Source organism: Pecten maximus, chromosome 17, assembly GCF_902652985.1.
Source record: "Pecten maximus chromosome 17, xPecMax1.1, whole genome shotgun sequence".
In the NCBI taxonomy this organism is placed as follows: domain Eukaryota; kingdom Metazoa; phylum Mollusca; class Bivalvia; order Pectinida; family Pectinidae; genus Pecten; species Pecten maximus.
This window is the reverse complement of record NC_047031.1, coordinates 20,648,166-20,661,204: the sequence shown is the minus strand read 5'-3', so window position 1 is coordinate 20,661,204 and position 13,039 is coordinate 20,648,166. Positions and strand designations below refer to the sequence as shown.

At 34.1% G+C, this 13,039-nt stretch overlaps 1 protein-coding gene across 2 annotated transcripts in view; it reads left to right on the top strand.

Moving 5' to 3' along the window:
* Positions 1-223: 223 nt before the first annotated feature.
* Positions 224-13,039, top strand: part of LOC117315481 (multiple epidermal growth factor-like domains protein 11) — a 36,282-nt gene continuing 23,466 nt past the window's right edge. Inside the window, exons 1-4 of one of the 2 annotated variants that reach the window (XM_033869685.1) lie at positions 224-419; positions 9,909-10,017; positions 10,877-10,978; positions 12,637-12,737. In XM_033869685.1, the coding sequence (XP_033725576.1) occupies positions 9,914-10,017; positions 10,877-10,978; positions 12,637-12,737 (307 nt within the window). In that variant the 5' untranslated portion in view covers positions 224-419; positions 9,909-9,913. The remainder of the gene's footprint in view (positions 420-9,908; positions 10,018-10,876; positions 10,979-12,636; positions 12,738-13,039) is intronic. The other variant, XM_033869686.1, reaches the window with a different exon arrangement.

Sequence of the window (13,039 nt, the reverse complement as noted above, 5' to 3'; positions counted from 1 at the left end):
GTCATCGTTTGACGGATCATCAGTAGATTATGACTAATCGGTTCACGCCTTTCATGTTTCTCGCTACACCGTGTAATATTTTACTGATCCATGTCAACGAAATATTATACAGGATGATCATCGAACCGGAACCGATATGATTCTCGCCTTTGACTCTAATATTCTCTGTGACTGTTCAAACCTCGAATGTATACTTCAGGTTATTGATATTTCCTAGAAAATGAAATCTCGCATGCATCACGTTAATCTCGTTTTACCTGTGTGTGACATGCATTAGGAAGTTGACTTCATATACATAACTCATGAATAATATTTTTAAGCGAAGAAGTTTGTGAAAATATTTTGTTTAATATAGTTTACAAATAATGAAAAGCGCACGGATTACCTACGGACGATATTGAGATAAACAAAGATAAAAGGTAAGATATTTTTATCTACAGACGTATACATGAGTTTTATAATTTATGTTACGCGTCTATAACTGTTACTTATAGCATCAAAGGAATTTATGTCACACACGAAACAGCTTACTGTCACTGCTGTTCGATTCTATTTGTGAACATGAATTAATGGCACGTGTTCGTATAAGTATCGCTTGTCGCCATTGTTTCTATATGTATTGTGTTTTTTGTTGATGAACTTAAGTCTATCATCAGAGGGGAAAGTCTTCTTTGGTATAATTACGAAAGGTTTTGTTCATTCGTGTTGTGATAATAATCGTTTCATCATTTCAATAAACTTCTATGACGGACTTTGAAAGTTTCCGTTGGAATGATGAGAGTCCACTTCGTTTATTTTTTTTTTATGTTTTTTTTGTCGAATAACTCCATAACACGAAAAATATCCAGTTTGATCCTTACACTTCAATGACATTTTTATTCTTTGTATTTAAGTTATTAGAGTAATACTTATCAATGATTTGCTTGGTTTCGTCTACGTCAGAGATTTTTTTTTATCTTCGTTAAAACTGTTATGATCAGATACGTTGTCGATCCCCGATATCTGTAAGATAATTCCTAGGTATACTCGTTATCCATAGGGTGTTTTGTAGACATCCGTTATTTATAAAACACTTTGTAGGTACTCGTGATTTATAAACACTTTGTAGGTACTCGTGATTTATGAAACACTTTGTAGGTACTCGTGATTTATGAAACACTTTGTAGGTACTCGTTATTTATAAAACACTTTGTAGGTACTCGTGATTTATAAAACACTTTGTAGGTACTCGTGATTTATGAAACACTTTGTAGGTACTCGTGATTTATGAAACACTTTGTAGGTACTCGTGATTTGTGAAACACTTTGTAAGTACTCGTGATTTATGAAACATTTTGTAGGTACTCGTGATTTATGAAACATTTTGTAGGTACTCGTGATTTATGAAACACTTTGTAGGTACTCGTGATTTATGAAACATTTTGTAGGTACTCGTGATTTATGAAACACTTTGTAGGTACTCGTGATTTATGAAACACTTTGTAGGTACTCGTGATTTATGAAACACTTTGTAGGTACTCGTGATTTATGAAACATTTTGTAGGTACTCGTGATTTATGAAACACTTTGTAGGTACTCGTGATTTATGAAACATTTTGTAGGTACTCGTGATTTATGAAACATTTTGTAGGTAATCGTGATTTATGAAACACTCTGTAGGTACTCGTGATTTATGAAACACTTTGTAGGTACTCGATGTTTATATGACACCTCGTAATGAGTAAATTGTAGGTACTCCATATATATCAGATACTTTGTAGATACCCGATATTTTTGAGATATTTTGTAGGTAGCCACTATATTTAGGATACATCGTTATCTTTGAGGTACTTCGTAGACGCCCGATGTTTGTCAGATACTTTTAAGGTATCAGACACTAATAAACTGCAGTACTGTTTACGAGACTCTTTGTATTCATGTATCATTTATAAGAGTTGTATTAAATACCAGATATTGATTGAAACTTCGCAGATACACGATATTTATGAGACACTTTGAAGGAACTCGATGTCTATGAGAAACTTTGTAAATACCCGATATTTAGAAGATAATTCGTAGATACCCGATATTTAGAAGATACTTACCCGATATTTAGAAGATACTTACCCGATATTTAGAAGATACTTACCCCATATTTAGAAGATACTTCGTAGATACCCGATATTTAGGAGATACTTACCCGATATTTAGGAGATACTTCATAGATACCCGATATTTAGAAGATACTTCGTAGATACCCGATATTTAGGAGATACTTACCCGATATTTAGGAGATACTTCGTAGATACCCGATATTTAGAAGATACTTCGTAGATACCCGATATTTAGAAGATACTTACCCCATATTTAGAAGATACTTCGTAGATACTCGATATTTAGAAGTTACTTACCCGATATTTAGGAGATACTTCATAGATACCCGATATTTAGAAGATACTTCGTAGATACCCGATATTTAGGAGATACTTCGAAGATACCCGATATTTAGAAGATACTTCGTAGATACCCGATATTTAGAAGATACTTCGTAGATACCCGATATTTAGAAGTTACTTACCCGATATTTAGGAGATACTTCATAGATACCCGATATTTAGAAGATACTTCGAAGATACCCGATATTTAGGAGATACTTCGAAGATACCCGATATTTAGAAGATACCTGATAATGACGGAAACTTCGAAAATATTTATGAGATATTTTTTAAGTTCTCGATATTGATGAGATACATGTACTGCGTGATACCCGATAATATATTTATGAGACACGTGGTAAGTCTCGATATTTATGAGATATTTTGTGGATACACAATATCAATAAGATACTTCCTAGATACCCGATATGTAGGAGATACTTTGTAGGTAATCGATAGTGATACCATACGTCGTGAATACCCCATATATGAAGTAGTTCGTGGACGCCCAATGTTTATCGGATCATTTTTAGATACTCGATATTTATGAAATACTTCGAAGGTAAACATACCCGATATGTATGAGATACTTTGTAGATACCAGTCAATTATCATAAACTTTACAGATACCTGATATCGATGAAAAACTTCCCAGATCAACGATATCTATGAGGATTTTTGTAGGTAACCGTTTTTAATTACAGTATGAGTTTTGTACATACTCGTTATTTATGAGATACTTTGTAGATAACATATACTGGTGAGATGAGATAATTGGTAGATACCCGGTATGTATTAGTACGTGTATCAGATATTTTCTAATTTAATGTGTTTTTTCAAGTTTCCTGTGAGATATGATTTCATAACAAAAATTAAATATGTTTGAAATAATGAAAACATTTTCATGTTATTTACATATATATATATATACATATGTATTGCATATACACGAGTACGTCTGTTATTGTTTTGTTGATGTTGGACAATAAACAATTGTCATTGTTACGCAGTTCGATAGAGTATTTATACATTTGTAAGTATTTATTATTAGTTCACGGATATGAGAACAGGACTTCGGTCTTCTGCCATCATGTTGTATAATATGCATATCCAGCAAAAAAAACTCACCTTCCGTGCATGACTGAACCCGGAGCGAGGGAGTCGTCTCGCGACATGCAGGAAGTTATATGTTTACGGTTGAATGGCCATAGCCCCTGAAGCGTATCACTGATCAGGAACCAAATGTAAACATGATATATGTGTAAGCTATGGTCATGTATTCTACAAAATACCATTTATCAACATCTCGTTCCTTGTTGCGCTGTTGTCAAGGCTTAAGCGCGTTCTGACAATTCAAACCGGGTATAAATAACTAAAAACAACAAAAGAAAAATGCAATATTCGTTTGTTAGATGTTTTGATATTAATATAAAAGAATCCTTTACATTATTTCTTGTTCAATTTCGTTTAATACGTCGTATATAAAAGTCGAGTCGAATGTGGTGGATGCTTACAACAATATACAACAAAACAGAATTACCATAACCGTAACTTGTTAAGATACGAAATGTATAATCATTATCTCCATTTTTGAGTATTCAAACATTTCGCTTACATGCAAGAGAGAATTCTAATATTTCCCTCAAATTGAAAATAACAAATCTGGCCATCTTTTAAGAGTATGCAGTAGAATATTGCGCTATAACAAAATAGAAATAGTTTGGTAATTCACGGCTGCTGTGATCAATGTTTGCAGTGTCGTGACGACAGTCGTGGTAATATAAGTCATAAATTCATGTCCTATACTTCATATTTGACACCTGCACATAACACATATCGAATATCAAATCTCGGGCCATAACAGTCAGCTTAACGTTAATATTTAACAATAGAGAAAATAGTAACAGTTGTCTTGAAAAAATGAACAAATGTTGTAAAAAGACCGTGGAACAATATTAAACGAATCTATGATAAATAAAATTCAGTGTTTTGTTAAAAGAAAAACACTGATTTCAAAACCCGAATAATAGTTCCAACTATTAAGCTGTGAGCAATATTTCTTTACTGCGGAACAAGTTGATCGCAGTTATATTTTATATGACGTTTGACGGATATGGAAGTCTCTCTGAATATACTTAGTGAGGGTGTGGTTGTACGAGACAAACATTGTGGATCAATACTTTGATTCCCGTTATATATCTTCCGCCAATGTTATTTAACTGACATTTATTCCGTGAATGTACATCTGATGTTTTGATACATTTTCATCTATATCACCACCTAGATAGATTGTAAAATACTTGACCGCTTTGCCAGATATAATTATATACAGTATCTTTATGTGTCTAACAAGTTCGACGAGGACAACGCTCGTTGTTATGACTGGTGTTTCGCTCCGTTGTTCTATTTTTAGAAGGTGTTTTTCTCGAATCAGTCCTACATTAATACGGTGAATGAAGTATATGAAGCATTGTACATTTAACATTCCCTCTCCTTTTCAGGGATCTCTGTATCAGTATGTATAGTTCATTGCTTTTTTATAGAAATTTTAGTTAAAACTAGTGGGTTGCTGTCATATTGGAAAGTTCTTGCAACTTTTGTTAATCATAAGGCTATGGTTTAAAATCTTATATGGAACTTTAGTATGTTGTTATAATAATCGATATTGTCCTTACATTAAGGGGTCATACAGATACTATAACCGAATTGTTACATACTTAACGGCCAATCAACACCGTGGAAATCTTAACGGCTTGGTTTTGTATTGTTTAAAATCCTTTTAACAGCTATGGTCATTTAAGGTTAAGGACGACCTCCCCTGTATATTGTTCAGCGTCCTATCAACAGCTAAGGTCATTTAAGGTTAAGGACGGCCACCTCTGTGTATTGTTTAACGTCCGATCAACAACTAAGGTCATTTAAGGACGGCCTCCCCTGTGTATTGTTTAACGTCCTATCAACAACTAAGGTCATTTAAGGACGGCCTCCCATGTGTATTGTTTAACGTCCTATCAACAACTAAGGTCATTTAAGGACGGCCTCCCCTGTGTATTGTTAAACGTCCTATCAACAGCTAAGGTCATTTAAGGTTAAGGACGGTCTCCCATGCAGTCTGTGTATGAGATACAAGCATTTATTGATTGACCAATAAAATGAGACCTCAAGGAAACGTAAAAAAAAGCACAAAACAGTGGAAATATAAAAGGGAAAATACGACATCTAATTAATATTTAAATGCCATCAATATCCATGTATTATGGTTTAATCCTACAGTGTTTAGGTTATACATAATATTTTACATTTTGAAATAGAGACTCATTATACCACTGAAAGAATTATCCTCTGATGGGCTCAGGTTCGCATGGTCACGCCTAGACCAAACCAGATGTCAACAAAATAAAGCTAGAATTTCTCATGCAGTGTCGGTTTCTATCCAGATGGGAATCTCGAAAGTTATAAGTGCTATAAAAAGTTTAATTGATCAGGATACTTAAATTGAAAATGATATAAAATAACACCAAATTTAATTTTAATATCATAAAACTACCGGATTTGTTCATTAATCCGTTAATTTTGTTATATATTCGGGTAGCATGGATTAATTAGTCACGACCGAGTAATATTGTCTGAGGATGTATATAAAAGAGTACATCCGGGTCATGTTAATATCGTTATCGTTATACAGAGAATACATTTCAGATGTGTAGTTTGTACAGAAGCAATCACTTAAGCATTGATGTATTTTTTTTTAGTTTCATCGGGGTATGAAACAATTTTTTTTTGCAAACTGTATGAATCTGCGTAGCGGATTCTTACAGAAGTTTGCAAACAAATTTTGATAACTAAAAAAATTTTTGAAAATGCTTTTCTAATTTAAAACATGTTTTATGTACAATTTTACTGGTTTTAAATGGGATTCATTTTCTCAAATCAATACGCAACGTCAATTGTCGTATTGGACGTCACATTTTTCGCGCCATTCTCGGAATTTCTTTCACAGAAGAATGAAAAGAATTTTTCGACCAATCACATTTGAGTATTTACCATGAAAACAAAGAAAAAATAATTATAGAGTGATGTAGAGCTGCACAGTTTGGTTTGGTTTGGTTTATTTTGTTTAACGTCCTATTAACAGTCAAGGTCATTCAAGGACGGCCTCCCGTACGTGCGACATGAATGTGTGTGGTGAGTGCGTATGTGTGTTTTGGGAGGCTGCGGTATGTTCGTGTTAAGTCTCCTTGTGATAGGCCGGAACTTTTGCCGATTTATAGTGCTACCTCACTGGAGCATACCGCCGAAGACACCCAGCAGCACACCCCACCCGGTCACATTATACTGACAACGGGTGAACCAGTCGTCCCACTCCTTGTATGCTGAGCGCTAAGCAGAAGTAGCAACTACCATTTTTAAAGACTCTGGTATGTCTCGGCCAGGGGACAGAACCCAAAGCCTTCCTCACAGCGGCGAACGCTCAACTAAAGGCCAAAAGTGAGGCATTGTCAAGGGAGACGTTAGGAAGAAGAAAGTTGTTAAGAAAGAATAGAAAAGATAATATCCCAAATTTAGTCGCCTCTTACGATCATGCAATGGGGGCAGCAGGTACGATTCTTACGCCCTATCTGCAGGGCAGGAGCTGCACAGAAGACAAAGAAAATCGCAAGACAATTCCTTACACTAGTGAGAAAACCCATAACTTGATATGAAATGTTTTTAATATAATTCAATAACCGTCATTTTTACATTCAAATACGTCACACAATACCAACAGAGCAGAACTATCATATTACAATCAAAAGATAAATGGATGTGTTTAAATATGTCTAAATTAAAACAATTAATAGTGTTAATAACATGTCCCAATAATAAATATCGTCCATTTTAAGTCATATAACTATCTAATGTGTCATGAAAAAACGTATAAAACTCCTTTTAATTGAATATCACACGAGCTTTGTTATGTAGGTATGTTTAATATTGGTATATAATTATTGGTTAAGGTAATAGTGAATGGAATCAATTGTCATAATCTATTTTATTTCGATTCTGAGGGTAAAAACAAAACTATGTAAGATATATATTTTCAAATTCCCTTATTCAATATGAGAGTCTTTCCCATGCCATATATTTTATATATATTTATCGTAGATCACATGACTTTAATATAACCCTATACTATATATTATGACATATAACGTTTTGTATGGGTTTCATAACCAAAGGTCCCGATACACGGTCCGTGAAATGATCAGAATTGTGTTCTGTTTAATGATATCTCTTCCGCTTCCTTCAGTCTACGACACAGCAAAGTGTGGTGACCTCGTCACGGTTGGCTGACCACGTGATTGATTGACAGTTACATTCGTGAAGTGTGATTATTATCTTCAGAAATCTCGACATAAACCGAGATTTTATCGCATGTTGATATCTGCTTAGTGACATTTAATAACGAGGTGACGGTTGTTATAGAAGTCCACAGTATGAATTCAATTTAAAACAAAATTGTACGTCAAGTTTAAATTTAACTTTCTTTGCAAAAAAGTAAAATGATTTGTTCAGACGCTGGCTATATATTTGTATGCATTTCACATTTTATAGAGACAACGAAGACATATTGATAAAGTAATACAGATACCAGTACAGACATACTGTGGGTAGTTGGGTGCCTCAGTAACACGTTTTACCTAGCCGATCACCAGTACAGACATACTGTGGGTAGTTGGGTGCCTCAGTAACACGTTTTACCTAGCCGATCACCAGTACAGACATACTGTGGGTAGTTGGGTGCCTCAGTAACACCTTTTACCTAGCCGATCACCAGTACAGACATACTGTGGGTAGTTGGGTGCCTCAGTAACACCCTTTACCCAGCCGATCACCAGTACAGACATACTGTGGGTAGTTGGGTGCCTCAGTAACACCTTTTACCTAGCCGATCACATGGGTTTCCTCCGGGTATAACATTTTCCTCATGTTAAAAGTTATCACTCTTTCACCCGGGTCAACAGCAGAGACTAGTAGTAATTCTAAACACTAATTTTACACATCACACACTAATTTACATAACGCAAAATAGACACATGCACCATATGCCCAGCCATATTTGACAAACGAGACACTAACATACACAACCACAAAACAAACACTTCTTAAACAGATAATTGGGGATACAATTAATGTATGCTCAGATCTGATGGTGGGATAAGCGCAAGAGTGGCTTGGTCAATCTCTACCGACAAGCTTAAAGGGACATCTAAACAGCCAATCCAGTCCAAACAGGGATATTTTACTAGCCTACACATCCCTACTATGGTGCAATTTAACACAAATAACTTTCATCATGTATCATGGCAAACCGAGTAACTTGCTGTTGATATTTCAACAAAACATACGAAAAATGCATGTTTCATGGGGACATAATTAGCTCATTTGTATCGCATATGTTGCACAAACTAGCCATGTCGTTTTGTTCACAAGTGTCTAAAGCACAAAATAGGAGTATTGGTTTGACCAGATTGGACTTTATTATATGTATAAACGCTATTTTTATTTCGACCCTGAAATGCAATTGGCGCTCGTGAATAATATCACACAAATATTGCATATAAGGAGGTATTTCAAACATAAAAATGCTCTTGTAAGATACTATAAAGAACTTTAAAAATGGCAAGAAGTCTGCTTTTAGAAAAAAATGTTCAACCTTTGCGTTTGGGGTAAAATATGTCTATTTCAGAAAAAAGACAACAAACTCACCAGTTTAACAACCTGACTACTATTATAAGATTCTTGAAGTATGATATAGGACCTTTATTCATTGAATTGCCTCCCTAATGCCATATTTGTGTAATATTATTTACAACCGCCATTTACACATCAATGTTAATAAGAGTTAAGCGTTTAAACGTACATAAAATCAAATCGGTCAAACAAACGCTCCTACCCTGTGCTATAGACACTTGTGAGCATAACAGCTTGGCTATTTTTTAGGTTGGGTTATATGTGTGACTTAGAATTATGCCTTGCTACATCTTACCCCAAAGTTACTCTATAGAAGAAACTGGTATCATCTAAAACAAAATATTGGCTACTCTAATAAACTACATGTTCAAACAAACATTTTGGTATATTACATGACTATATTTGTGCAAGTTTTATATATTTATTCGTATTTGAAATTCAATATTCTGCTGCTATATAGACGACCCTTCAGTCGCACATCGCCTTAACAGCCAGGCCATATTCGACCTTTGTTAAATTCATACATATTAAATTACAATATAAATAAATAAATAAAACAAAGTAAATAAAAAGAAATGTTGTAACTTGAAATAACTAGTTTCGAAACTGATGTAAAATAAATTAACTTTATATATTTTGAATGTTTGAATGTTATTAAATGATGGTACTTCGCAGTTTAATGTAACTAGTAACAGTGGTATATGATCATCATCAGGGTAATTTGATATCTCATTATTTCATCTTTTCTCTTCATTACAGAAAATATGGCTGTCAAGAGTGCTATCACATGGCTTGTTTTACTAATGACGTCATGCGTTGTAATGTCATTAGAATTAAATGGGACAAATGTGTGTCAACGAACCGTCACGTAAGTTTTAATGAGTGTGGTGTGACGTCATGAATTAAAAAAAATACATAAACGATTGGGATAAATGAATCCTGTACAAATTTCTACTCGTAATATATACAGTACAATTTATTTCATTAAATTATTTTCCCAATGATGAAAAATACCATGAATAATGATGATTTTATGGTGTAATGAAATTGATGTCCTATTTTCAGAACAGACAACAGGTAACTCACCACAAAACTTTGCTAATAACCCTTTCACCCCTTCTGACCATATTTGACTTCAAATGATGAAAGAATGGCCGAGTCCATTAAAGTTTCGTAGGGCTGAAAGGGTTAACAAGTTATGTACATGTAGCTATATATCTGCTATAGATCAATTTACTCCATACTAGCACCGCTACACTTGACGTGTATGAATATATATTACATAACGCTTCTTATTTAATGCTATTTACCATTGTTATTTATATTGATTCACTTGCACAATCTGTGTGTAATATACTCTGCTACTTTTTATATTCCTTTTAAAAGCTTCATTACTGGCAGTCTATGATAGTTCATATGTATGTCTAATCCTGTACCAGTGAAAATATTGTATAATAAGTTAACCTAGGGGACAGCTATGGATGACTTGATAGTTAATAATAATTCAAAACCGTGACAAATTATCATTGCATATCATAATTCATATTGATAGATAATGAGGTACGTATTTGTGCTTGGTATTGTGATAGTATTTTTTAAAAAGATATATTCGCATTATTTTGGTGCTAACCACACTACATGCACACGCAACTTAACATCACTGGACCACGCGCATGTCTGCCAGATTTTAAAGAGAAGATAACATTTATTTACTCGTTATATTTCAGTGTCACCAAATCCCGCCTTAAATATATAAAGAAGCCATACGAACGCTGCACGCAAACGTGGTGTCCTAATATACTCCAACTATTTCGTTGTACACGCTGCTAGTAAGTTGCTTATCGCATACACCGGAAACGGAAATGCCACCATATTGTTTGTCTTTTCAGACTTGCTCTTTGTCATTGTTGTTTATTCTGTGCTTTTAATGTTGTCTGCATAATGCTAGCTTGAGTGTACATGTATTAAATGTCAATTAATCTAGATTTGACTTGTTTCATGGCGGGGTTAGTCGATCAAGCAAAAAGACGACTACCCTCTTCCGGGACACCTCGTCTTTTTCTCTTTGTGCCATTCTGTAGGTCGTGTATGTCTATATAATTTTTGGCGGTATTATGATTTTGTTTTTCAACTACTGATAACACGTTGAATGTACAATTCGCATATAGATTCTAGTTTATCTTATATATTTATATATTTTTTGCTATGTCTTAGTATACATTGTTATCATAGTTACAATACCAAGACATATATCACTTAAACATTGATTATGGATTATTTTCTAAAATAGAAAGACCTTAATGAAACGTTAGTATAAAAGTTATTGTGCATCGAGCAATGCTATTCATCACCCTGCTATTTAGCGTTTCCCATATAAAAAAAAGAAAGATAAAGAACCCACGGTTACGACAACCATCCAGTACCAAAAATGTTCCGATTGTATAATGATTGGAACTCCATATACGTTAAGTATATGATCATGAGTAACACCCCCGACTCCAGTGACGTGCTAGATTCGTCAGTGAGCTGTAGGCGTCAGGTTAGTAATGGTACACGGACGATGCATCAAACGGGTATGACTGGTCACTGTCGGTATATAGCAGGTGACTGGGGTATGGTCGTGTTAGATATACAGAGTTAGGGTGGTCCCATAGTGTAATGGACTTGACCCAATCTAATTAAAATTAGATTTGTAATTTCCATTCAACTACCATACTCTACGATACACTACAATACGGCATTGCAGTTACCAGACTAATTTGATTAGATTGAAAGTTGACCGTACTATCATCTTTTGTGTTTGTGTTCACCTGATTTTTTGGTGACATTTATGTATATTTTTAGTAAATATTGTATTAAAAATATGATACTATCTTTCTATAACCATCACAAAAATGCTCATTAGTCCTGGCTAACTTGTAGATGTTTAGTATTTTTCCCCAGAATACGCAAGTTACTATTTCAACATAGAGTTGACATGTATACTTATCTTTTTTGTCACTGTTACTTTTTCCATTCTTGTCATATGAACCTGACTGATACATGTATATAAGCCAATAACAAATGTAGACTCTTCAATTTTCTGTTTTAAAGATTGGATTACATATGCGTATACAGATATTGCTATTATTGATCGCAATTACGTAAAACAATATGATTTGTATATTGCCAATATCAATATTGAATATCTCGGTGTTGATGTTGATTAAATTGATATTGGGACATTTTGTACTTGACAGACCCATGTTTCTAGGATATATTGATACTGGATATTAATCTTTTCGTTTCTGTTCTGTCCGGAATAGAAAAACATGTAAAAAAAATCAAAAATAAAAGATAAGTTAACAGAATGTATACATTCCTTTATGTATTACATAAATACAAATATGTGTATGAACATTTAATAAACATGAATCAATATGTTTGTGTAATAACAATGTACACAACTACACTCTGTTCACCTGTGACCTGTTGACCTTTTCCATAGCACATTATACAAGAGTGAGTTGGTTTTCAAAGATACGGACTCGGACAAAACAGAGCTGTATTGTTGTAGTGGATACCAGGAGATCGACGGCCGTTGTCTACGTGAGTATAACGATAAATAAAATAGTAGAAAAATGTAAAAATGGTTTCAAAGAATGAAAAAAAGGCACAAATTTATACACATTTGTGTTTAATTCAACTGGATAATTTTTATCTTTTCGATTTAAAAAGTGATTTAGTCTTTTTATATTTTACCTTCACACTCTTTGTTTTAATGCTATTTCGCTTAGGCTGTTTTCGTCCTTTGGGTATTTTGCTTTGGTAAGTTTCCGAATTGCTTCCTCGCCTCTTTTTGCAGACGTGAAAGCAGATACACGAAGGATTTTACATATACCACTTGATTA